The 27,845-nt window shown below is 39.1% G+C and overlaps 1 protein-coding gene across 5 annotated transcripts in view; it reads left to right on the top strand.

The window, feature by feature from the left end:
- NSUN6 (NOP2/Sun RNA methyltransferase 6) overlaps positions 1–27,845 on the top strand; it is a 61,806-nt gene that overhangs the window by 24,715 nt on the left and 9,246 nt on the right. For 4 of the 5 annotated variants that reach the window (XM_047743573.1, XM_047743572.1, XM_047743570.1 and 1 more), the window contains exons 6-11: positions 2,794–2,875; positions 4,265–4,384; positions 10,005–10,149; positions 17,854–18,002; positions 21,732–21,857; positions 23,549–25,181. In XM_047743573.1, coding sequence (XP_047599529.1) covers positions 2,794–2,875; positions 4,265–4,384; positions 10,005–10,149; positions 17,854–18,002; positions 21,732–21,857; positions 23,549–23,761 — 835 coding nt within the window. In that variant the 3' untranslated portion in view covers positions 23,762–25,181. The remainder of the gene's footprint in view (positions 1–2,793; positions 2,876–4,264; positions 4,385–10,004; positions 10,150–17,853; positions 18,003–21,731; positions 21,858–23,548; positions 25,182–27,845) is intronic. The other variant, XM_047743571.1, reaches the window with a different exon arrangement.

Raw genomic sequence — 27,845 nt, forward strand, 5'->3', positions numbered from 1 at the left:
CAAGGACCAAAGACTAACTGATTAAGTCTGATTTAACTCTGATTAAAAGTACAGATTCAGACCTATCAAGTGGTAAACAAAACAAGTGAGGATAAAAGGGATGGGTAGAAGGAGAAAGGAATTAACGTTTATTGTATGACAAAGGATGTTAGCACTGAGTGGACATCGTAGTCATAAGCACTGCACTTGCAGTCCATGAGTATCTACAGAAATCATTTCATCTAAAGAGCAGTGTAAACCGATCCTGTTGTGGCATAATAATAATTTGGTCTTTGGGTTTCTGGCTCACAGCTCCCCAAATCCTTGGAATCTCTGCAGTGATGTGTGTCTTTTATATGCTAATGAGGTGACTGGTAGCTGGGGGTCCCTTGATAGCTTCTGGAAGGCACTTGCTGGAGGAACCAACCTTGTATTTAGAATGTTGGAACTTGTAGCTCTACCCCCAAATCTCCAGGGAGGGGAGAGGGCCTGGAAATTGAGTTCATATCCAGTGGTCAGTGAATTAATCAATCATGCCTATGTCATGAAACCTCCATAAAGACTCCTAGATGGTGGGGTTCAGGTTGGTGAACACATCTAGGCACCGGGGGAGTGGTGAACCATATACCTCTCTCCCTTACCTTCTCCTGTGCATCTCTTTCCTTTGGCCATTTCTAAGTTGTATTCTCCATAGTAAACCGTACTAGTAAGTGTTGTTCTGAGTTCTGTGAGTTGTTCTAGTGAATTTTCAAACCTGAGGAGGGCAGTGTGGAAACCCCCAAATTTGCAGCCCATTGATGAGAGGTACAGATGGCAACCCAGACGTGCCACTGGCATCTGGAGCTACACTGGTGTCGGATCCAACTGTTGAGCCCATGGCATCTCATAGTAACCCCTGGCAGATTGTGTCAGGACTGAACTGGAGTGGAGGACTCCCAGGTGGTGTGAGAGAAAACGCCACACACTTGGTGTCAGGAGTATTATGGGTAAAATGAGCCCACTTCCCTACATAAAGCTGAGTGCAAACCATCCATGTAGATGCTTCTCCGTGAACACTGGTTCAGAAGCTCTGACCTCATCTAGTGTACTGGACCGGAGGAGTTTGTTCTTGTTCTCCCTGTTTAGATTCTCTTCCTTGCTTGTACTCCTGTACCTGGTTTAAATCCAGATTCCTAATCTTGCCTTTATTACCAGAATGCACTTTTTCTTTGCCCCTCTAATCCCTGGAACATGGTGTTGATTTCTCTTTTTTTTTGCTGTCAGTGGCATGGCCTGATACACCAGGCCATGTTTGGCTTTCTCCAGCAGTATTTGTGTGCTTTCTCTTCCCTGTGATGGTCTCTGACAGCCACTCCCAGATGACAGTGTTTGTGCTAATGAATCATCGGCCACCATGTTCTCCTGGGTCCTGGCCCTTCCTGCTCTGATCAGTTCCACTGCCACTTTTAACATGGGATAAAGGTAGAAAAGCTCATCTTGAGGATTGTGTCAGTACTGGGCAGTTACTCTCTAAAGAGATGAGCGAGTTGTGTGGCGTATTTGTGGTTGCTTAGCATCAGCATGATTCTTAGGTATATTTTTATTTTTCATACAGGTACCTAGGCATCGTGCCTTGCAAACTGAAGCATTCAGAAAATGTTTATTGAATTAAAAGCTGTTAACAGTGATCATGAATCTGTTACCAGAAAGATTAGAATGAATCAACAAATAAAGATTCAGATGTTAGAGAAAGACAAATACCATATGATTTCATATGTGGAATTTAAGAAACAAAACAAATGGATGAAGGGGAAAAAAGACAAATCAAAAAACAGACTTTTATCTGTAGAGAACAAACTGGTGGTTCTCAGAGGGGAGGTGGGTAGGGATGGGTGAAATAGGTGAAAGGGATTAAGAGTGTGCTTATCCTGGGGTGCTTCTGTGGTGTGGTCCATTAAGCATCTGACTCTTGGTTTCAGCTCAGGTCGTGATCTCAGGGTCATGAGATTGGCCCCACATCAGGCTCCAAACTCAGTGCTGAGTCTGCTTGTGACTCTCTCCCTTTCCCTCTGCCCCACCCTCTCTCATGCATTCATGTGCTCTCTCTCTCTCTCTCTAAAATAAATAATTTTTTTTTAAAGATTTTATTTATTTGACAGAGAGACATGGCAAGAGAGGGAACACAAGCAGGAGGAGTGGGAGAAGGAGAAGCAGGCTCCTTGAAGAGCAGGGAGCCTGATGTGGGGCTCGATCCCAGGATCATGGGATCATGACCTGAGCTGAAGGCAGACACTTAATGGCTGAGCCACCCAGGCACCCCTAAAATAAATAAATCTTTAAAGAAAAAAAGAGTATACTTACGAGTATACTCTTATATACTTATATGTAGTATATAAGAGATGAGCACTAAGTAATATATAGAAATGTTGAATCACGATATTGTACACCTGAGACATAACACTGTATTCTGGCATTAAAAATAAATGCTTTATGTTAACATAAATAGTATTTTTAATTGCATAGCTATGTTAAAAAAAAAAAGATTCACGTTCTTTGCCTTTCTCAATTGTTCAACTCTCTGAAGAAACTCCTTTGTGCCTAAATGAAAAATATATGGAACTATCCTTTTTAGCTTTCTGATGGCCTTCTATTGCAAGGAACAAGTCATGAAAAATTCACAGGAATAGCCTAAGTATTGTGGTATTGAGTAAAACAGGTTTTTAAAAAGGGAGAACATCTTTTATTTGTTGTGCAATGTGGGTATGTTCCTGGAAGTTGAATTTGTATGGACTCAGGAATTTATGCAGACTAATGTTTGATTTTTCTACTTTTCAGAGGTATAGGCATAAGAATGACAGAACCAATATATCTCAGCCCCTCATTTGACAATGTACTGCCCAGCTACTTATTTTTACAGGCAAGTATATGTCACGGTAAAATATTTAATGACATTGAAACATAACCTTAGCGAGTTATTTCAAATCTAAGTTTTTTTTTCTATTACCATACTTTTTGTGATTTATTTTTCTGATCTACCTTTGGTAAAGCAGTAAAAATAAAAAACAAAACCAAAACAAAAAAACCCAACCTTTGTACATGTTCTCTTCTTTTTCTCAGCTGATTTTAGCCTTTAAAAAAAAAAAAAAAACTTCTGTTGCCCAAAAGTGTTTTAATTGCTTATTAGCCTCTACTGCTTTTTCTTGAAAAGTAATTTAGAAAATACATTACTTTAAAAACAATGCATGGGACGCCTGGGTGGCTCAGTTGGTTGGACGACTGCCTTCGGCTCAGGTCATGATCCCGGAGTCCCGGGATCGAGTCCCGCATCGGGCTCCCAGCTCCATGGGGAGTCTGCTTCTCCCTCTGACCTTCTCCTCGCTCATGCTCTCTCTCACTGTCTCTCTCTCAAATAAATAAATAAAATCTTTAAAAAAAAAAAAAAAAAAAAACAATGCATTACGGGGGCACCTGGGTAGCTCCATCAGTTAAGTATCTGCCTTTGGCTCAGGTCATGATCCCAGGGTCCTGCATTAAGCTCCCTGTTCAGCGGGAAATCTGCTTCTCACCCTCTACCTCCACCTTGTGTGCAATTTCTCTGTGAAATAAAATATTTTAAAAAAATGCATTACTTTGGGATATTATTCTGTTTTATTTAAGGCAAATTGTTACCCTAGAATAGCAATCCTTATGTGATCAAAACTAATAATGATTTTTTTTTAACTAATAATGATTTAATGGTATAATGTAACTGGTTGCCGTATGGCTTATTGCTGTAGATACATGAGTTGTCCAATCTCATATTTCTAGGTGCCAATCAGAAATAGTAAGATTGGTTTACATTTTACTTTTCTCCTACAGAAATGTGGTAATGGCGGGGAGATAGGAACCCAGATGTCTTTGAGTGGCATTAGTAGCATAAAACTAGAATTCTTAAGTGGGTGGAGCACTTGAAATTACAAAATTACATTTTTCTTAGAAAAAGATCCAGAGCTTTGTTATATTTCTGAAAGGGCTTTGGCCTTCAAAATATTGAGACTGCTGAATTGAGGGGGAAAAAATGTGCTTTTTTAACTAAATTGATAGGGGAAATGCATCGTGCATGTGTGTGTCTCGTGTATGAATGTCCAGTGAGATCATAGGATACTCTTGGAAACTGAATATTCTGACACTGGTATGTTTACAGAAAACCTATTCTTGACAGAGGATGTTGTACTGGATTACCTCCAAAGATTTCTTTATGTTCTCTTATTCTGAATTTTAAAAGGACTTAGAATCATTGGTAGTTGATTTTTTTTTTCCTTTATAGAATTTGCCATCTGCTGTAGTGGCTCATGTTCTAGATCCTCAACCTGGAGAGAAGATTCTGGATTTGTGTGCAGCACCCGGAGGCAAAACAACACACATTGCAGCATTAATGCATGATCAGGTGAGACTGTCTTCACAGCAAAAACTACTCTCAACATACTACATGTTTTAGTGTTGAAGGTGGAACCTCACGTAACTTATGGAACATTATATAGACATTTATAATCTGAATTATTTCAGATTCGGCCAAAGTGAAGACTGTTCAGTAATGGCATTCATCACATGTTGAGTTCAGTAGATAATTATCATTTATGAAGACTATCTGAAGATCTTCTTGAATCCCAAATTTACTAATACATTTGTAGAGTAGAAGTCTTCTTCATAAAATTACATTTAAATGCAACATTTAAGAGATTTTTTTATGTTCTTGATTATCAGACTTGACGCTTTTTAAACTACTAAAATCTGCCTCTGAAACTTAATTGGATAGCACGTTATTGAAGTACCAATATATACATTGATAATATATATGTACATTATGACATGTGCACATCAAACACATTTTCTTGAGATTCATAAAAACCTTATGATCTGGATTAATTATTAAGCCTGTTGCATTGTCATAAAATATAGTAAGTCTTGGATGACTTTATTTCAGATTTTACGGCTTTTCCCCCACATACATGCATTTGACAGTATGTTTCCTTTCATTATGGGTTACTTTGTGTTTCAAACTCAGTGTGACTTTGTCACTCACTGTGACCATTCTGTGCTGCACCTAAGATTCTTCAGCTCAAGAAGAATAGGGCCAGTTGATGCTATCTTTCTTCTTGTTTCAAATCATAAAATTACATGGTTCCTGAAATGCTTAGACACACTATTATCTTCACCTACTTTGATCTGGAGACATATTTTAATTGGTTGGTTGGTTGATTAAACAGATAGTATTTATATATGCCAAGTACTGGGGATGCAGCAATAAACCACTGAGACCAAAATTGTCTTCGTCGTGTAGCTTCCCTTCTAGTTAGGAGGAGACAGATAATAAACTAAATGAATACAAGTTATGGCATGTAGAATTGAGGTAAGGGTGCTGGTGAGCAAGAGAGGAAGGGGAGGGGCATCGGGACTGTGGAGGGGAGTGGGTATGAAGTTTTTAGGAGGGTGGTGAGAAATACACCCTGTGAAGATGGTTTTTTAGGAAAGACTTTGAGGTGATGAGCAACATGGAGGTCTGTGGGATGCATGTTTTCTCTTGAGAAAAAGCAGGTGTGGTTGCTCTGAGGCTGGAGCACACCTGACTTGTTGGAGGAACCTCTGCATTTTGCTGCATTTTGCTATGAAAGACAGAGTGAGAAAGACAGGAGGAAGAAAAGAGACCAGAGAGAGGGACGCTCGGGGTCTAGCTGTTTGGGTCTAGCTATTGGTAGGGTCTCACAGGATGTTGGCTGTGCTCAAGTGATGTGAAGTCACAGAAGAGTGACATATGCCTCTTTACTATTTCCAGTATCCTTTTGGCTATTGCCTTTAAAACAGACTGGAGGAGGGCAGGGGTGACTGGTCTGAGACAGTAATTCAGGGAAGCATTATGGAGGTGGCAAGAAGTTCTGGAGACGTGTTTAAGGTGGAGTTGTAAGGAGTTGCCGATGCACTGGATGTGGGTTATGGAAATGAGAGAGTGATCAAGGGTGACTCCTACAGATTTTGGGTAAGGGTGACTATGGGAGGAGCAAGTTCTGCAGGGAAAAGTCAGAAAGTTAGTTTTGGAGATATTAAACTGAAGTGTCTGTTAGACTTGCAACGGATGATGTTGAGCAGGCAATTGGATATTTGAGCCTAGAGTTCAGGACAGAGGTATAGACTGGAAATAAATATATAGATTGGAAGTGTAAAGATATATAAAATAGGAATTTGCAAGTCGTCAGCTTATAGATAATATGTAAAGCCATAAAACTGATATGGGTGGCAACAGAGAGTAGAAGAGGCTGGAAGACTGAGCCGTGTGGGTGCTGTGTGCCAACATTCAGAGGTTGGGGAAAGGAGAAGGAATGGCCAGCGATGTCAGAGGAAAACCAGAGGAGTATGTATGACAGCCTGGAAACAATGGGAAGAAAGGGATTGAAAGACAGTAGAGAGATCAGCTGTGTCAGATGTTGCCGCCGGGCCACAAAAAGTGAGGGCTGAGAACTTCCAGTGGGCTTAGCACCAGGCCGGTGATGGGCAACCTTATCATAAGGTTGAGTGGAAATGCTTGCTTGGATTGAGAATGAGAGGAATCCAAGAAAGTGAATCAAGACCACTCCTTTGGCAGGGGTGGTTGGGGGAGTTATTTGTACAGGAATACAGTGAAATGGAGTAGTAGTTGGAGATGAACTCAGGAAGTACTTTAAGATGAGAGAAATGATCATGTTTGTATGCTAATGAGAGATCCATTAAAAGGGGAAATTGCTAACTGTATTTTTGAGGAGGGGAAATGGGATACAGTCTGATGCACACATGGCTTTAGATGGTAGCATGCGGCAGTTTATCCTTGGAAATAGGAGGGGGGGGTGGAGCACGTGGGTGCAGATATTGGTGGGCCGTTCAATGTGGTAAGAGGTAGGAAGGTTTCTTTTGGTTGTTTGGGTCTTTTCAATGAAATATGGAGCAAGGTCATCAGATAAGAATGGGGATGGGGGGGGGGCGCCTGGGTGGCTCAGTCGGTTAGGTAGCTGCCTTTGGCTCAGGTCATGATCCCGGGGTTGTGGGATCGAGTCCTGCATCGGGCTCCCTGCTCAGCAGGGAGTCTGCTTCTCCCTCTCCCTCTGCCTGCTGCTTTGCATACTTGTACTCTCTCTCTGTCAAATAAATAAATGAAATATTAAAAAAAGGGGGGGGGGATGGGGAAGGAGGTAGTAAGAGCTAGGGGGTATGAAATGTTAATCTAGGAAAATGAAAGTGAGAATGGGCTATGGACACGTCCTAGTAATTCCAGTTTGCACTATGGGCTCTGTGAGTACAGTGGTCATGAATGTAAGGTAAGATTTGTTGGGATAGTGATGGGCATTTTTTAGCTTCCGGGTTTGGATGTGAAGTTGGTGAAGAATTGGATTTAACCACAGCAGCATTTTTTGTCATGCTTGTATCTAAGACACAGGATGTGTATAAGAGTAATGTGATATAGCATGGAATCTAAACTGGGTAAAGAGCATAGCAAAGACAGTAAAAGACTGAGGACAGTGGATCCATTCATATTTTCTAAGTTAGCTCAGATTTATACAGTGGTAGGAAATCTTAGGCACCTAGGAAACTTGGCAGTTTTTTTTTCATAGTACTCCTTTATAAATAAGGAAAAATTGCCTACATGTAGTGTAAGACTTTCTAGCATAGAAATACTGTTCTGTGAGGCTTAGCAGAGCCCTTCTGCTCTGATTCAGTTGATAGAAGATGTAATATCTGTGTGCCCACTCCCTAGAGTGCCAGATGTTGGACTTTACCAGATGATCATTTCTGATCTATATTTGATGGTTTTTAAGATGGTCATTTGGTACAAGCAATCTTGTAAATGCCAAAGATTGGTAAAAGCAGCCTTGCACAAAAAATAATAGGAACATTTACTGTGCCAAGATGAAATTGTAACTTTTCCCTTTCATTAGTACAAATCATTTTATCCAAAGACTTCTGATGAAAATTCACATTACCTGCATATTAGTATTTGATACTATTACAATTTTTGAAACATTCACTGTGTCATGAGCAAGAAAATAATGTACACTCACATGCATACATGCATATGTACATACATAATAAATTTATATTTTCAATAAACATATTGAAGAGTTAAAACCTATGTTCTATGTGTATCTACATACAATATATAGGCAGTGTATATATGTTCTATGTGTGTATGAATATATGCAGTCTGTACATATATGCAGCCACACACACACACACACACACACAACTTGTGGTAACACTAGTACAGTCTCAGTGAGTGGCCTTAAGTAACAAAGGAAGGAAAAGATATTTGTTGTTCAAGTTTTAGGGTATTAATACTCTTGATTCATTAGAGATGTACTTTCCTGTTTACTTACACTCTTCTTTGTCCCGAAGGAATTTAAGGTGGTAACAGTTAAAGCCTTAAGGAAAAAAGCATTAAATACCACCAGTGCACAAAACACAGAACATGAAATAAAAGGATTCACTTTATGGAGTTGTAGTGTTTAATGCAAATCAATTTTCAGTTTACCCAAAATCCTTAATTGTAAAGATTATGATATGCTTTGCAGTCAAATGCACTACCCCTGAGCTATACCCCCAAGATTATGATATGCTTTGAAGAAGAGATAATAATCAGCCCTTAATTTATGATATAGGACGTTTATTATATTTGTTTAGAAGTATCCACAGATACTTCATTCTGTCTAGTAAGAAGTCTTCCAAAGACTGGATATTTTAGGTGTGTCCATGTTCTGTTGTTCGGTTTCATAGTGCTGTGTAAAAATGACCGCAGAAAGTGTAGCAGCATTGTAATCTGTGCAGGCGATGCATTTGTCATACAAGGATGGTGTATATAAAAGAAAAAAAAGCAAGAAAAGACACTGAAGAGTTAATTTCACCATCTCTGCAATATCATTTCATAGTATATTTTTTAAAAATCATGTGAATGTCGCAATATATTCGGAAAAGAGTGGCCTCATTTTCATTGACTTTAACCGAAGAGTTGCCATATAAAATTATTTTTGAACTACTTTTTTTTTATAAGTCTATAGCATTTTGCTGTGATATACAGGTCAATATTTTTATGTTATAGTTGTCATAATTGACATGAATTTTGTTTACATGTATAACTCAGAAAAAATTGAGATGAGGATTGATTTTACAAGTAACATTCATCTGTATTCCAAAGCACTAGGAAGCAGAAGTCTCAGAACACTAGTTCATATTCTTCCAGATGTGAACAAAGCACATCAGATTGGTGATTTTTTAAAAATCTTAGCCTCCAATAGATATTTTCAAGTTTCTTAGATGGCAAACACTATTTATGGTTTTGAATTTTATTAAAAATAGCTCTGTATGGGGTGCCTGGGTGGCTCAGTGGATTAAAGCCTCTACCTTTGGCTCAGATCATGATCCCAGGGTCCTGGAATCAAGCCCCGCATCGGGTTCTCTGCTTAGCAGGGAGCCTGCTTCCTCCTCTCTCTCTGCCTGCCTCTCTGCCTACTTGTGATAGCTGTCTGTCAAGTAAATAAATAAAATATTTAAAAAAAATAGCTCTGTACTATAAGAATACTGGAACTAGAAAGAATGTGCTTTTCTATTTTGTATTTATTTATTTTTGAAGTTTTTATTTAAATTCCAGTTAATTTATTTAAATTACCCAGTGTAATATTACTACGGTAGTGGCTTGGCCTTCCATAAATCAGTGGGTCCTCATCACAAAGTGCCCTCCTTCATCCCCATCACCTGTTTCACCTATCCCCCCCCACCTGCTTCCCCTAACCAGAAGTTTGTTCTTTATGGTTAAGAGTCTGTTTCTTGGTTTGTCTTGCTCTAAGAATGGGGTTTTTTAAAAGGATGAGACTTAGGTATTTTAATGTAACTTTGATACACATTTGGTTAATGAATTCAGCTTTAAAACTAGGGATGGGAAGAAAGTAGGAAATACCATAATTTTTTACCAGTTTTCCTCATTATTAATAGTTGTCATGACTGCTTTGGGTTTACACTTTATTTTTATGTGTGTTTTGTTTGTTTTTTAGGGAGAAGTAATAGCACTGGATAAAATATCCAACAAAGTAGAGAAAATAAAACAGAATGCTTTATTGTTAGGGCTGAATTCCATCAAGGCATTTTGCTTTGATGGAACAAAGGCTCTTAAACTCGATATGGTTAAGGATGCTGAAGGTGAGTTAAATTTTATCTTTATAGGCTTCTATAATTGGCTTTTGGAAACAGATTTTGCTGTCATTGTTCTAGCCTAAAATATCCATAAGACCTTGAAAGGGGCAGGGATCTAAGATTGGTATCTGTAGTAGGTATCATTTTGCTTTTCATTTTATCCCAGAACATATAAATAGTCCCTATATATAAAATGTATGTCAGATTTTAATAATATAAAATCAAACCCCAAGACTTTGTCAGACTCTTTGGTCTTAATGTATTTCTCTGAATTTCCTATTAAATCTCAAGCTTATTGGCCTTTCAAGTTTATGATTCTTGAGCTATTTTGTTTTCTTCATTTTTCTTGAGAGAATGGGGCTATGGAGCTAGGAAGGGAGGAAAAACTGTCACATATCTTGTGACATGATTTTTCTTGGAATAAAACGTTGCATTTATTAAGTCCTCTATTCCTCTCATTCTTTGTTCAGATTTGATTTCATGAAATACTCAAGAAACTTGCATATTTTAACAAACTAATTGGCATTAGTTTCCCTGAAATGTTTATAAATTAAAGATGCTATTTGAATAAAGATGATTTAAAAAACCTGAGGACATTGTTTTGACTCCCAACCCTTTATAGATCATCTAATTTTCTCATATATAAGCTCTTGTTCATAAGGATGACTAGTGAACAGTGGACAGTACAATATAATCTATTACTGTCACTTAACTGAAATTGTTGGTAGGTCACCAAGTTTTACATATCATTAAAGAGAGTGATCATACTCAAAAGCATAATAGGCTAAGATTGGCAAGAACAATCAAGATGCAGGAGTAGCCATCCTAGAGGTCGGTCTTCAGTGCTATAGGGAGACATTCATTGACTTGGGATATTCAATCACTGATTTTTCACTCATCCACCACACTATTAGCTGATGGTCGTAGGTTGTCATCTTTAGCTCTTTTTTTCATTAAGACATGATTCATCGCAGACTATATGGTAGTTTGATTTGGGTTATTAAACTTAGAGTGTCTAGCAATAGATCCAATCTGTCTGATGGAAAAATGCATTAGTAGTAATGTGAACATCACCATATCTTTGGGACTCCTGGAAAGTGAGAAGTTATTTGGTGACACCTGCCTAATGTCTAATAAACCACATGGAAATAAAGAAATAAATGAAACATATGGAAAGCTTCCTAGAAAAATAGGGATTATTCTGAGTAGCAAGGTCTAGACTATTATTTCTTCTGAAGGAGGTGGGAATAGGTCAGATGTAATTGCTTGATGACATGAGAACAGCACCTCATGGTCAGTTGGTCGTTAACCCAGAAGAGTTAGCCAGGAGCTCGCAGGAGATTTATATTAGCGTATATAGCCTGTATCCGAGAGACCCAAAATATAGTGGCTTAGAAAAGATAGAAGCATTTTTTGTTTCTTAGTTTTTGTTTATTTTGGTCTCACGTAACAGAAGTGGGCCTCTGATGATAGTAGTTTCATCTCTGGGTCCAAGACAGATGTTTCAGTTCTTTTAAGGGGAAGGGCAAGGGTATGGGAATCCTTATGAATTCACATGCCACTGGCCAGGTTAGTCATTTGATCAATTTAACTGTGGGGGAGTATGGGGGTTGCTGGAAAATATAGTCATTAGCTGTAGAGCCATGTGCCCAGTTCAAAACATGACTTTAGGGTGCCTGGGTGGCTCAGTGGGTTTAAGCCTCTGCTTTTGGCTCAGGTCATGATCTCCGGGTCTTGGGATCAAGTCCCACATCTGGCTCTCTGCTCAGCGGGGAGCCTGCTTTCCCTCTCTCCCTGTCTCTCTGCCTACTTGTGATCTCTCTCTGTCAAATTTTTAAAAAATCTTAAAAAAAAAAATAAGATTATTGACTTGTGTTTCATGTCCTCACTTTGTTTTCTCTTAGGGAGTGATCCATGTGCACTGGAAAAGAATGTGTATTCTACCACTGTTGAGTGGAATGTTCTATATATAATCTGTTAGGTCTCCTCTGTGTTGAAATGTTCTATTTCTTTTTTGATCCTATGCCTGGTTATTATTTTTATTATTGAAAGTCAGGTATGGAAGTCTCTAACTCATTGTTGAATGGTGTATTTCTTCCTTTAGTTCTCCCAGTTTTTGCTTTGTATATTTGGAGGTTCTTTTGTTAGGTTGGGGCAGAGACAGTTGGGGTTTTGGTATTCTCAGACTGCTGTGCCTGGACTAGAGCTGTCCATGGATGAGTGGGGGCTGGATGGAGGAAGGCAGCCCCAGAGTTTTCAGCTACTCTTTTTTTTTTTTATTTATTTCTTTGACAGAGAGACACAGCGAGAGAGGGAACACAAGCAGGGGGAGTGAGAGAGGGAGAAGCAGGCTTCCCACCAAGCCAGGAGCCTGATGCAGGGCTCCATCCCAGAACCCCGGGATCATGACCCGAGCCGAAGGCAGACGCTTAACGACTGAGCCACCCAGGTGCCCCAGTTTTCAGCTACTCTTAAGCTGGAATTTAGCTTCTCCAGCATGGGACTTGAGGAGATGAGAAATGCAGGCGGGCCTGTCCTCTCCAGTGAATTACCATATTTCTTGGCTGGGCGTGTGTTTCTTGGCTGCACCCACATGAGGTGGATCACCTTTCACTCTGAACTTCAGGAAAGAGGCTGTTGGGGCAAAGAAAGGAACAGATTGTGGCTCAGATACCACAGACACATTCCTTAGATTTTCTCTAATAAGTGTTTCTTCATTTGATGTATATCCTGGACATTTTGTAGAGATTTTAAATGGCAATTTTTGGTTTTGTTATAATTTTTACCAGTCGTTTGACTGGGAAGAAGGTCTGCATATGCCCTCATTCCAAAAGTTGTCTCAGTCTTGTTACTTCTATCATAAAATTGCACCTAAATTATATAAGACTCCAAACTAATGCAGTTTTAGAAATCACTAAATGTAGTGTTAAGGTTATATATTAAGAGAAAAAGATTTGCATAAACAGAAAGCTGGGTACTCTTATACTATGTATAAGCCTTAAATATTCATTCCATGGCTTTCTAGTTTTGAACAAGAGAAATTTCTCTTGGACCAGGTACATTTGGGGGCCATTTGGTGATCTTGGTCTGATTTTAGATAGGTCTAGACGATTTTTATGATTTTCTCAGTTTCTGTATAATTATCCACCACCTTTTAAGTCTTAAGTCTTAAGTCGCATCACTGAACTTACTAAGCACAGTAAGTTCAGTGATGAGACATTATTGTCCCTCTCCCTGTCAGGGCCATGGCATATAGTTATGCTCTGTCCAAGGGGACCTGGCTGAGGTATATGTTGAGGGGCTAAATTCCAACTTGTACTCAGTGTATCATAGTGTAGGACTATGTTAATCCCAGGGTGCAGAGATCTTTTTATTTATTTATTTATTTATTCTTCTCAGTATTCCAGAATTCATTGTTTATGCACCACACCCAGTGCTCCATGCAATACGTGCCCTCTACCCACACCAGGCTCACCCAACCTCCCACCTCCCTCCCCTCCAACCCTCAGTTTGTTTCTCAGAGTCCACAATCTCTCATGGTTTGTCTCCCCCTCCATTTTCCCCCAACTCACTTCTTTCCATCTCCCTATGCCCTCCGTGTTATCTCTTATGCTCTACAAATAAGTGAAACCATATGATAATTGACTCTCTCTGTTTGACTTATTTCACTCAACATAATCTCTTCCAGTCCCATCCATGTTGATACAAAGGTTGGGTCTTCATCATTTCTGATGGAGCCATAATACTCCATTATATATATGGACCATATCTTCATTATCCATTCGTCCGTTGAAGGGCACCTTTGTTCTTTCCACCGTTTGGTGACTGTGGCCATTGCTGAACATTGGGGTACAGATGACCCTTCTTTTCACTGCATCTGTCTCTTTGGGGTAAATACCCAATAGTGCAATTGTAGGGTCATAGGGAAGCTCTATTTTTAATTTCTTTTTTTTTTTTAAGATTTATTTATTTATTTATTTATTTGACAGACAGAGATCACAAGTAGGCAGAGAGGAAGGCAGAGAGAGATGGAGAAGCAGGCTCCCTGCTGAACAGAAAGCCCGATGTGGGACTCGATCCCAGAACCCTGAGATCATGACCTGAGCCAAAGGCAGAGGCCTTAACCCACTGAGCCACCCAGTGGGTGGCTATTTTTAATTTCTTAAGGAATCTCCACACTGTTTTCCCAAGTGGCTGCACCAACTTGCATTCCCACCAACAGTGTAAGAGGGTTCCCCTTTCTCCACATCCTCTCCAACACATGTTGTTTGCTGTCTTGTTAATTTTGGCCATTCTGCCTGGTGTAAGGTGGTATATCAGTGTGGTTTTGATTTGCATCTCCCTGATGGCTAGTGATGGTCAACATTTTTTCATGTGTCTGTTAGCCACTTGTATGTCTTCTTTGGAGAAGTGTCTGTTCATGTCGTCTGCCCATTTTCTGACGTGATTATCTGTTTTGTGTGTGTTGAGTTTGAGGAGTTCTTTATAGATCTTGGATATCAGACCTTTGTCTGTAGTGTCATTTGCAAATATCTTCTCCCATTCCGTAGGTTGCCTCTTTGTTTTGTTGACTGTTTCCTTTGCTGTGCAGAAGCTTTTGATCTTTATCAAGTCCCCAAAGTTCATTTTCACTTTTGTTTCCTTTGCCTTTGGAGACATATCTTGAAAGAATTTGCTGTGGCCGATGTTGAAGAGGTTACTGCTTATGTTCTCCTCTAGGATTCTGATGGATTCCTGCCTCACGTTGAGGTCTTTTGTCCATTTCAAGTTTATCTTTGTGTATGGTGTAAGAGAGTGGTCGAGTTTCATTCTTCTGTGCATAGCTGTCCAATTTTCCCAGCACCATTTATTGAAGAGACTGTTTTTTTCCCACTGTATATTTTTTCCTGCTTTGTCGAAGATTATTTGACCATAAAGTTGAGGGTCCATATCTGGGCTCTCTACTCTGTTCCATTAATCTATGTGTCTGTTTTTGTGCCAGTACCATGCTGTCTTGGTGATCACAGCTTTGTAGTAAAGCTTGAAATCAGGCAACGTGATGCCCCAGCTTTGTTTTCTTTTTCAACATTTTCTTAGCAATTCGGGGTCTCTTCTGGTTCCATACAAATTTTAAGATTGTTTGTTCTAGCTCTTTGAAAAATGCCAGTGGAATTTTGATCGGAATGGCATTGAAAGTATAGATTGCTCTAGGCATTATAGGCATTTTAACAATGTTTATTTTTTTGATCCATGAGCATGGAATGTCCTTCCATCTTTTTGTGTCTTCTCAGTTTCTTTCATGAGTGTCCTATAGTTCTTTGAGTACAGATCCTTTACCACTTTGGTTAGGTTTATTCCCAGGTATCTTATGGTTCTTGGTGCTATAGTAAATGGAATCAATTCTCGAATTTCCCTTTCTGTATTTTCATTGTTGGTGTATAAGAAAACAACTGATTTCTGTACATTGATTATGTATCCTGCCACACTACTGAATTGGTGTATGAGTTCTAGTAGTTTGGGGGTGGAGTCTTTTGGGTTTTCCATATAAAGTATCATGTCATCTCTGAAGAGAGCCAGGGTGCAGACATCTTAATCCTAGTTCACACAGAGGTATCTTGTGAGTTTGCAGATATTTTTAAGGAATTTTCAGTGCTGGGGGGAAGTAAGACATGATCACCAGGGATTGTATGACTATATAGCCAGGGGCACCTGGGTGGCACCGTCATTTAAGCGTCTGACTCTTGGTTTCCGCTCAGCTTATGATCTCAAGGTCAGGAGATTGAGCCCTGCATTGGGCTTTATGCTCAGCATGAAGTCTGCTCAAGATTCTCTCTCCCTCTCCCTCTGCCCCTCCCTGCCACATGCTTATACTCTCTGTCTCACTGTTTCTCAAGTAAATAAATTAAAAAACAATACCATACATCCAAAAGATACCAAGTACAGTAGGAACTCAGAAGGAAGGATTACTTCTTAGAGGGACAATGGAAAAAGCATTTAGGTGAGGAGGTGGCATTTGTTAGGCCTTGGGACTGTAGAGAGCATTTTGACAAATGAAAATGAGTGCAGGGGGCTTCACAGGGGAATAGAATTAGTAGAAGCATGGAAATAGAGTTCATGACAGTTTTGGGTAACAAAGTGGGATGTGGGTTTGTTTTTAACATTGACAGATCTGGGGGGAGTACTGAGAAATGTGGTTGGAGAAGAATCTGGATGAGGCCAAATTGTTCATTGTTAATGGTCTGTATTTGTTAGTCTCAGGAGTTGATTTTTTTGGTTTTGTTTTACTTTGTCAGGGAAATGAATAACTTGTTGAGAGCTGTGTATTTGGCCACAGGAATAAAAAAAGTTATATAAGGTATTTCAACAGAGACAATGTAGTATAAATAAGTAGTGTAAGGAATCTGTTAAATAGATGTTGAAGAGTTGGAAAAGCAAAGGAGATCACTGAGGCATCCGAGAGCTAATCACGGCAGAAAACAGCTACTACCCTTGTATTTCTTCTTATCAATAAGAGAAAGATAACAGGGGCACCAGGGGGGCTCAGTCGATTAAGCATCTGCCTTCGGCCCAGGTCATGATCTCAGGTCCTGGGATCAAGCCCCACAATGGTGATTCCCTATTCAGTGGGAAGTCTGCTTCTCCTTCTGCCCTTCCTCCTGCTTGTGTGCTTGCTCTCTCTCTCAAACGAATAAGTAAAATCTTTTTAAAAAAAGAGAAAGACAATAATCTTAGTAGGAAAAGGACAAAACAATGTGACCATATAAAGAAAAATACAAATGGCCAATAAAACAACAACAGCAAAATAAAAATAATCCTTTGATGAAGATTTTGGGAGAATAAGTATAATCATAATGGAAATGTCAATTGGTATAGTCTTTCTAGAGCATTTTTTCAGTATGTATCAAAATCCTTAAAAATAACTGTTCACTTTGAGAAGATATTCTGAGACCATAGGTAAGAAGGCAAGGATGGGTTTAAATGGAGATGAGTTAAATTGATGAGCAGTCTTGTCTGACAGTTTTGCAGTTAGAGAAAAGTAGGTTATCTTGGTGTGGTAGTCAGAACATTGCTGTGTTTATTGTAGACAGTCAGCTGGCTTCCTCTGAAAGCAGTCAGCAGCAGTGTCTTACATGCAGTAAGGTAGCATAAATGTATGTATGAGCAGACTGGTTTCATGACTTTCTCTAGTAACACTTAAAATAGCTCAGAAGTTAGCGGAAAGTTATTCAGGTGAATGCAGAGGGAAACCTGTGCATGATTGGATGCAGGGACATACTGCCTTACTCTAGAGCATAGCCTTGCCGATGGCCCAGAAGCAAGGAGAGTGAGGAACCTCAGAACCAGTAGATTTGACTAGAACCTAACAGGTACTCTTCCTTTCTGGGTTGTCTTCAGTAGGGATTGCCCAGAGAACTGTCAGCCTTCAGGATGACTAGAAGTAATTCCAGATCCTAGCTCTGATAAACTATGGCTCCTGACATTGGGGATTCAGAGTCTTTTTGATTGGCCTTGATTTGCACTGTGTCAACAGAATAACCCTCAATTATAATAATCACGTTTTTACTATTTTGCATATGTTAGAATTAATTTTACCGCTCTTTGAAAGGAGAAATTGTGTTTCTTTGTAGTCTAGATTATGATTTTAAATTGCTGATAATTATTTCTATTTCAGGAGCTTCCTATTCTAGACCAGTAGGCAGATAGCAAATATGTTTATAATTCTCTTCATAGGAAAACCTCCATTTTTACCAGAATCTTTTGACCGAATTCTTCTTGATGCACCATGTAGTGGAATGGGACAGAGACCAAACATGGCTTGTTCTTGGACTTTGAAGGAAGTGACATCATATCAACCATTACAGAGAAAACTCTTCACTGTGGTATGTGATGATACTTTGATGTGAAAGAAAGTTGACCTTCATAGTTTGATGTTTCATTTGAGAGCATTGTTCATTGCAGTATTTTTCACGATAACCAGAATGTAGAAAGAGCCCATCGAGTGATCCATCAACAGGTGAACAGATGAGAAAAATGTGGTGTACACACAGAATGGAATATTATACAACCTTACACAGGAATGAGATTCTGCTACAATATGAATGAACTTTGGAAACATTCTGCCAAGTGATAGAAGCCAGACACAGAAAGACAAATATTGTCTGTTTCCATTTATACAAGGTAACTAGATTAGGAACATTTGTAGAGACAGTGGAATACAGGTTACCAGGGCTGGAGGGACAGGAGAATGGGGAATTAGTATTTAATGGGTACAAATTTTAAGTTTGAGAAGATGAAAAGTTCTAGAGAGATGAATGGTAGTGATGGTTGCATGACAGTGTGAATGTTTAATGCCACTGAACTATGTGCTTACAAATGGTTACAATGTCAAATTTTATGTTTATTTTATCAGACAAAAAGAAAAAAACCTAGTTTTAAATCCAAGAATCTTTCATTTATGTTGATCATTTCTTTCATTTAAAGGCAGTAGCAGAATTTCACTGAGACATTTAATGAATTTCCAACATTCTGCTATATCTTAAAGAAGTCAGTGAGCTGTTAATATGATAGTTAAGGAATGGGATGTGTAAGGAATGGAATATAAAACAAATTGCTCTTTTTTTTTTTATATAGGGTTCCTGGATCATCTTAGCATATGAGAAGCAGGAGGTCCAGGGGAGGGAAACACACTGATAAAAATTAGAAGGGACTGTTCAGTGTAGGATATAGAAGAATGGTAAAAACTTTGCCAGTTGAGCTGCTGTCTAGCACATTTCGGGAGAAGCCCAAATAGAACGTATGAGAATTTCTTTCAGGCTTGAACAAATGATTCCATGGATTTCACAGAATGTAGAGCATTTGACCAAAGATGACTAAATCAGTTCCCCTCAGCCCAGCAGTTATAAGTACATAGAGACCCAATAGTGGGTCTCTAAAGTTGTCTTCGAGTACAATTTTGCTCATCTGTCTAGTATCTCCTTTTAAACACGATGGATGCACTGGTAGTAGATTATTTAACTTTTCCTCTGTACAGTCTTAACACATCCTGGAAGCAAAAAATGGAAGCTTTACTTATAGCTGAAACCCACTTTGACTTGAGAGTAAAATTAGGACACTGTATTATTAAAGATTTATTATTATTATTTTTAGAAAGAGATGGAGAGATCAGAGATTGTGGGGAGGAGTAGAGGCAGAAGGAGAAAGAAACTCAAGGAGACTCCAGATAGCAGAGTCTGACCCAGGGCTCAATCTCATAACCCTGAGATCACAACCTGAGCTGAAACTGAGAGTCAGACGCTTAACCAACTGCACCAGCCAGGCACCCCAGGACACTATTTTAGAAGACTATGCTTTTTGGGACACCTGGGTGGCTCAGTGAGTTAAGCGTCTGCCTTCAGCTCAAGTCATGATCTCAGGGTCCTGGGATGGAGTCCCTCATCGGGCTCCTTGCTCGGTGGCAAGCCCGCTTCTCCCCCTGCTTGTGCTCATGCATGCACTCTCTCTCACAAATTAAATCTTTTTAAAAAAAATTTTAAAAAGAGTAGGCTTTTTGTTTTTTTAAGGTCCTAGCAGAAAGGAAATTTTTAAAAGTTACTTAGGAGTCGGGCACCTGGGTGGCTCAGTGGGTTAAGCCGCTGCCTTCGGCTCAGGTCATGATCTCAGGGTCCTGGGATCGAGTCCCGCATCGGGTTCTCTGCTCAGCAGGGAGCCTGCTTCCCTCTTTCTCTCTCTCTGCCTGCCTCTCTGTCTACTTGTGATCTCTCTCTGTCAAAAAAAAAAAAAAAAACAACAAAACTTAAGTTACTTAGGAGTAGTTGCAGTGATCACAAGGAAGAGGAAGAGCTGACTGTGTACAAGGGAGAATTTAGGATGTAGCAGGTTTGCCATTCTGCACTGAGAGGTGTTAATTGAGAATGTGGACCTTATAATCAGACACGGCTTGTCTGGAGCTGTGCTGCTTCCGCATAAGTGACTTCAGGTACATTGGTTACCACATATGAGAAGTGGGGACTATACGCTACCTAATAGGTTCACCTCATTGGTGATGGTAACCATACCTCATGGTTATAAGTAAATTGAGAAAATCCATGTAAAATGCTTAAAACCATAACTGGCACGAGTACAGTAATGGTGTCAATTTTGATCAGTGTACTCTAGTTAAGAAAGCACAATATATGCTATATATAATAAAATATATGTAGCATATGATACATCTATATATGATATACTATGTTATATAGTTTATTACATACTTGTATATACCATATAGTATATATGTGTGTGTGTATATAATGTATTATGTATATATGTAATAATATACTATGTATTGTATATATTTTAACGATTTTTCTTTGAAATGTTTTTAAGTATCTGGGAGTCTGAAAAGATAAACTATTATTTGGGAAAAATTTATTTTCTTATAATACCTATTTCCTGATTCACTTATTTACTGGACCATTTTTCATTGAGCACCTAAGGATAATGTAATCTATGCTATTCTGGGTGTTGTCAATATAGTAGTGAAAAAAATAACAATCCCTACCTTATTCATGGAGTGTCTATTCTAATTGGGAGGAAAGGAAGCAAATAGATGAGTAAGTTAGGAAGTACAGTAGCAGAGGAGTAATCCCACGGAGCAGACTAAAGAAGGGAGGATAGGAGTGCTGGATTTGAATGGTGGCAGTGTTACCTGGGAGGGTCAGTGCTGGAAAGGTGGCAGAGAAACAAAGATAAGACTGTGAAGAAGCACTGCAGACGATGAGAAGTTTCCCAGCTTGTGCACTGCTCCTGGGGTGGGAGTGGCCATGTGTGTTTCGGAACAGCAGAGGCCAGTGTTGCTAAAGCAAAGTGAGCGAGAGGTGTGAGGGGAGGTCAGAAGGGCAGCCAGAGGCCTGCTCTGCGTAGGGCTTGAAAAGCCACTGTAAGGACTCGGGCATTGACTCCGAGTCATAGGTCAGGGCATTTGTAGGTTTTTGAGTGGAGAAGTTTTAAAAACAGTGCTCAGGCAGCTGTATGGAGAAGAGGTTATAGGAGGACAGACAGGGAAGCAGGTGGACTAAGAAGGAGGCTGAGTAATCCAGGCCAAAGACAGTGGGGCTCAGACTAGGATGATAGTAGGGGAAATAGCCAAATTCTGGATAGATCTTAAAGGAAGAGCCTGTAGAATTTGCTAATGGATGGGGAGTGTGAGGGAAAGAGAGGCATAAAAGATAATACCAGGTTTGGGGCCTGAAAGTAGCACATCTCTAATAGGTCTCAGAGGGAAGATAGGTGTTCACTGTCGAATTTGATAGCAGATGTATGAAGAAGGAAGTGAGTACACGAGTACAGAGTTCAGAAAGGACTATGGTTTAAAAAGGTACATGTGTGAGTTTTGGGCACCAAAAGTGGTATCTAAAGCAGTGAAATGGAATGATTATATTCAGGAAAGTCTTGGTTTAAACGGATTATAACTGCTCTGAGAGAGTGAAATGCATCGAGTCTGGAACAGAGAACCAATCTTGGTCATACGGAACATTTATCCCAAACCCTTGAAAGGTATCCTAGCGATCTAAAATCCCAGAAAGTGTCGATCGTGCCTTGCAGTCCAGAGTCTGATCGTGTTTCTTTAGGCCGTTGAGCTGCTGAAGCCCGGGGGCGTGCTGGTCTATAGCACATGCACCATCTCGCTGGCTGAAAACGAAGAACAGGTCTCCTGGGCCCTCCGAACGTTTCCTTACCTTCAGCTTCAGCCCCAGGTAAGAATGATGTCCGTGTTCTCGGTATAATCTGACCAATTACGGAAACTTGAGCGTGGGGATAAACACAAGGTTGTTACAGGAAGAACTATGTCAAGCAAAACTTCTGAAACAAGTACTGCAGTAAACAAGAGTGCTTCTCTAATGAGATCCGTTGTAGACTGCCCGCAGAGAATTCCCACCTCCTAACCAAGTTTTTCCCTGTTCTCATTCCTTGCCGTCGTGTTGAAATGCCACAGAGCTCAGGGGTACTCGTGTTACATGCTTCTTTCACCTATGGCTCTTGCTTACGTTACTCAGAACCTTTTTTTCTAAAAAGTCGTTTCTTCTTTTCCCCTTCCACTCCTGGATTTGCTGGTAGGGAGTCTGTTCAACATTTTTGCTCAAGTCACATCGGCAACAAAGAATATTGCTTCTTTATGGTTTCTGACATAAAATATGTAACATTTAAAAAGCCGCCTTATACTTTATTTTACTGGTCTTGGTTTCTGTCAAAAGTATAGTAGGACTATATATTTTTTTTTAACCCATGATGTCTGAGAGGAAGTTTAAATCTGTAATAATGCTCACATTCGGTTGGATACACTGAACATCTAACTTCAGTACCCTTCTGTACGGAACTCTAGTTAGGTAATTGGAATATATGAATAAAAAGTAATCCAGAGATGGTTTCTACACTCGGAAAGGAAGGTAATTGCATTGTAGAGGAAAGGAAGACTTCAGAATTCACTTGAATTTTATGTGTGTGTGTACATATGCATATACACTCAATATATATCTAAAAGAGATGGAAAATTTCCCCCATGGATTAATAAACAGTAGGTTTTTAAATAATACTTAAGTATTAAACATAAACATTTATGCAGTGTTGACTTGATTTAGGATTACGGATCTTGTGCAGTCGAGGTTCCCACATCTCACTCGATCCTCATGATTCTGTATTCTAAACTAATTGACACAGCCTTAATTTATCTCTTAATATTCTAGTACATTCAAAAACAACAATAGAAATCTTTAATCATCCAGTTAGTATGGGTCAGAGAAAGTCACCTTTAGGTGCATATGAAACCCCTGTCAGCTTTGGGGAGTGTGATAATAAAGCTGAGTTTTCTTTTATTGCTGTTCTTGATAATAATCCACTTACAGAGTGACCACTACATGCCAGGTGGACTACCACCTTATTAAATAAAATCTGAGAACTGAGTATTTTTTCTGTTATACAGATGAGGAAACAAGAGTTAGGTGAAGTTACTTGCTTAAGATCACACAGCGAAAATGTGGCAAAGCCACGGTTCTTGATGAGTATCTGGGGTCGTAATAGAAACTCAGTCATCAGGAGACCATGTGTTACTATCCAGAAAAACCACATGTCCATTCCACAAAGACAACATTTGTCTCTTTTTGGAATTGGTGGTACTTACACCTTAGTTTTGTCTTTTATTTATTTATCTATATTGTTTTAAAGATTGTATTCATTTATTTGGGAGGAAGAGAAAGGGAGTACACAGCAGAGGGAGAAGCAGACTCCCCACGAAGTGTGGGACCCGATCCCAGAACCCTGGGATCACAACCTGAGCCGAAGGCCGACACTCGACCTACTAAGGCGCCCCAGTGTTGTCTTTTAACTTAAATGTATGCGGGCACACTTACCCATGATAGGATGGTCACGTTCTCTCATTTTCTCCGAACAGGAACCACAGATTGGAGGGGAAGGAATGCTGGGAGCTGGCCTATCATTGGAACAATTGAAACAGCTGCAGCGATTTGATCCATCTGTTGTGCCATTACGGGACACTGACATTGATGCTCTCAGAGATGCCAGGATAGAAGACATGATTTGGCTGGCAAATAAGGATTGCATAGGTTTTTTTATTGCAAAATTCATAAAAGGCAAAAACACATAGAAGAACTCTTAGAAGTGAAAATTCTAAACGTTCACTATATGGTTTTCTTTTTGTTCCCCCCAACTGTTGTGAGGCAGAGTGGCCGAGGAAACAGAAAAGGCTGCCGGCTGTTGTACCAGGGACCAAGAGATTTGATCAGGAGACTCTACTTCATGGAGGAAGGAGTTGGGGGTGGTGTATATTTTGTATTTTGTAAATAATTTTTTTCTTAAGGATTAGCACAGTATAAAAAAAGGAGATGCCTACAGATATTTGGAGCACAGAGCGTATTTTCATTTGGGGCTTTGTGTTTTGATGTGTAAAGAATGCACATAATTTTTAATGTTAAAGTTTGTGATTCTAACAAAAGGAATAAAATGAGCAGTATTTCATTTGGTAGAAATTTTTCTTTGTTCTTGAGTTCCTAAAGTAGTTCCTAAAAATTCAGGGTATGGGAACTATAATGTTTTCCATATGCCCATAACTGAACTGAGCATTTTATCGGAATTTTTCTGTTTACTACGTGATAAATCAACTTTTTTTTTTTTTTTAAGATTTACATATTTGAGAAAGAGAGAGCGGCCGTGAGCAGGAGGGGCAGAGGGAGATGGAATCTCAAGAAGACTCTGTGCTGAGCACAAAGCCTGACCGAAACCAAGAGTTGGATGCTTAACCAACTGAGCCACCCGGGTACTCCTAAATCAACTCTTTTCAAATGGAGTCTAGACCTCCTAAATGGTAGTGTGCCTTTACCATGTTTCTTTTTTTTTAAATGCTTTTAAACTGAAACCTACAAATATTTTCTTCACTCTGTATATTAAAATTATGAGAATATTCCACAATTTGGGTACTTTCATCATCCATTGGAACACCCGTTATACAAGTTAATGTGATATGACTAGGGAGACAGAAAAGAGCAGCTTCTGGTAGCTGGAAACTGGCATGGCACTTTCAGCTATACCTTGGTGGTCTTGAACATTCATTCATCAAACATCAACATCCGACAAAGCCAAGTATGAATATAGTAGATCAAGACAAAAAAGACCACTTTATAAGCAAATCTAGAATCCAACAAAAACATGAACATCCCCTCATCTGCAAAAGTAACCAAACATCCCACTGTGAGCAGCCCGTATGTGACTGCTTTTATTAAAATGTAATTATAACCTTAGGCTTGCTTCATCCTACTGCTTTTCAGATAAGATACATTAAAATACCCAATACCCAGCCCAGTTTAAAGGCTGTCTCTTACAGTATTAAATACATCTAAATGTTTTAACTTCCATTCGGATCACCCCAGAGTTTCTCAGCCTCGAGTATATAAGGTGGACAGTTGGGAACAACTGCCTAATAGTTCCTTTTTTTTTCCCCCTCCTAGGTTTCTGTTAGGAATTTTTTCTGACTGTTGTGTCCATCAAGATGGCAAAGTCTCTTTGATCAGGTAAGACCTTTAGCAAGCCTCTTCTCTGAAGCTTTTCTTGAACATCCTCCACTTAGGTTGGCTTAGGCATTTCTATCTTCTCACACACCCCTAGGCATTTCTATCTTTTCAACTGTCCTTATCATTAACACACTCACTCTTCTTTTAATAGGCATCCTCCTTACCCACCCCCCCCACCAGGTTCGGGGGAAAGTCTTGAAGGCAGGAACCGTGTCTTTTCTGTTCCTGCTTTAGAATAGATCAATACATGCTTATTGAATGAGTGACAAGCTATTTCAGGTTCCATAAGATTCAGTTATGTGCCTGACTTCTTTATATCCCTTATTCTGCCTTTTATCCAGTAGATGTCATTGGACTAAAGAGAAGCACCATTTACCTGTGTAATCCCGTTTCTAGGGCTCCACACATTTCTCCAAACTTTAAGTATGTTTTAAAAAAAAAAATCCATGTCTTCTCATGCTCTCTGCCAAGCCTTATGTGATCAGCTGGGATGAAAATCGTAGACAGGGAGACCAGCAGTAGACATGTAAACTGTTGGTTAATACTGACAAATTGCAAAATACAAGCAATGCACGCAAAACAAAAGAACAATATTTGCATATTAAAACAGGAAGACAAGGAATATTGTTAAAAATGTTGGCTTTGACAAAGACCTTTTCAGTGGGTTTCGTTCCTTCCAAAAAATAGGGAAAATTGGAAAATAAAACACATTCAATCTTAAGGGACACAAAGTTAAGACCAAGTAGAATAAAAAGGGAAAAAAATGTGGCAAATGTGGAGGAAAAGAATATATTCTCTCTTAACGTATTTAAGGTTAACATAGATATTTCTGTGAAACAAAAAAAAGCAACAGTGAGTACGTTTTACTTTAAAACCCTGTGCCACATTTTACTTTAAATAGTAAGGTGAAGTACAAATATAATATAGCCAGAATTAAATAACTGGTCTAGAATCATCTAGTTACCTGTTTTCCTTGACTGTGTGACTCTTGACATACCACTATTAAGATGAGACTTTTCAAGACTAGCAGCCTGGTATCATTGAGCAAAGTGGGGGGGCGGGTAGGAGTGAGCATTTAAATTTGTCATCAAGATCGATTTTCATTTTAAAAATGAAGAATAAAAAAAAAAAACTGAATTGCCACACATGGAGAATTAAGGTGGGAGAAAGACTACTCTGCTCCTATTTTAAAAGATCTTTATTACCTGCCATACACTAGCATTTTATGTGACATAAAGGGAACATCGCTAAAGGAAATTCAGGGATCAGCACTGCCCTTAAGATGCTCCCACCGTGGGAAGTGTTGTTGAAAATCTGACATATTCTCAACTATAAGAATCATTCCTAAAATGGCAATTAATACTACTACTAATAAACAGTGCAGAAAGCCAGCTCTTTATTTGTTTTATATGAATGACTTTAAACCAGATTTGTTGAACAGTTCAGTGTAGCTGACAGTGAATGTTTAACAGGAATGCGTAGCAGACCATGTTAAAAATGTGGCATTGTCCCAAAGTACAATACGACTAAGACATCCTACATTTAGCAGCACCTTTTTGTAACAGTAACTTAAATGAGCAGTAGAGAAAGAGCATAGGAAAAACTGAAATGGGTTTGACAATAAAACATAGAACTATTAAGAACATTTCCATTTCCAGCATTTTCTAGGTTGACTACAAAGATCATGATTCTACAACTGAGTAGGTTAAGGTTAAGCCTTTGCTGAGTGAAAAGACTAAGTTTACATTCCACAAGTCAGTAAAACCTCCCGTTGCCCTTGGGATTATTTCTTCATTTACAGATTCAGTACACACTGTTCACACATATGCCTGCTATACAGTTTTCACGTATAGATGCTCACTGTCAAATCCTGCAGTATCGTTTTTTGAGGAATACTCTGATTTGGACTAGTATGTTTCACAGTCAAGTGAAAAGAATCCAAAAGTGAAAAGAACTGGAATCTGTTAGCATGACTCTTTGAAAGGGATTCGTGGTAGCAGCAAGAAAGATAAATACCAGTTATACTTCTCAAGAGTTTTAGATATCCCAAAGTCATTAATTGGGATGAAAGTTTCAGAAATATTTTATACAAGTAACTTTAACTGGAATATGGTTCCCCAATGATATGAATATTTTACATCAAAAATGCATATATTATGACTGTTTTTATATTCAATAAATAAATTTGTCAACAGTACAGAGCTAATTAACAAAAAGATGAATTCTGAGGAAAATGTTCCTTATATTAGCTGATAAAACCCTTCAAATGTAACTCATTTTTAAAACTGAGTTTTCTTGCGGAGGAAGGGAAATAAGGAGTTAAATGTGAAACAGTTTTACTTAGGTCCCAGAATATTTGGCAAGAACCTGGAATAATCCATGCAAAACAAAACTAGATTAATTTCTTTAACAAACTAACAATTTCGTAATGTACATATCTGAAGTTAGGCCATTATATTATAGCTCGGCATTTTCCAGGGACAAACTTCAGGTGCTGGGTACTTGCACACCTAATACTGTCTTACCTGTCCAGTTGTAACTGGACAAAAAGTACACATAAGCGATACGGAGAAGGTTATTTTAGCCTTAGCGGGACAACCACCCCTTGAGCTGCTTCTATCAGTGCTATCACTGAGGCATGGAGAATAGTATCTTTTGGGTTCC

The sequence above is a fragment of the Lutra lutra genome, chromosome 8 (genome assembly GCF_902655055.1).
Source record: "Lutra lutra chromosome 8, mLutLut1.2, whole genome shotgun sequence".
Taxonomy (NCBI): domain Eukaryota; kingdom Metazoa; phylum Chordata; class Mammalia; order Carnivora; family Mustelidae; genus Lutra; species Lutra lutra.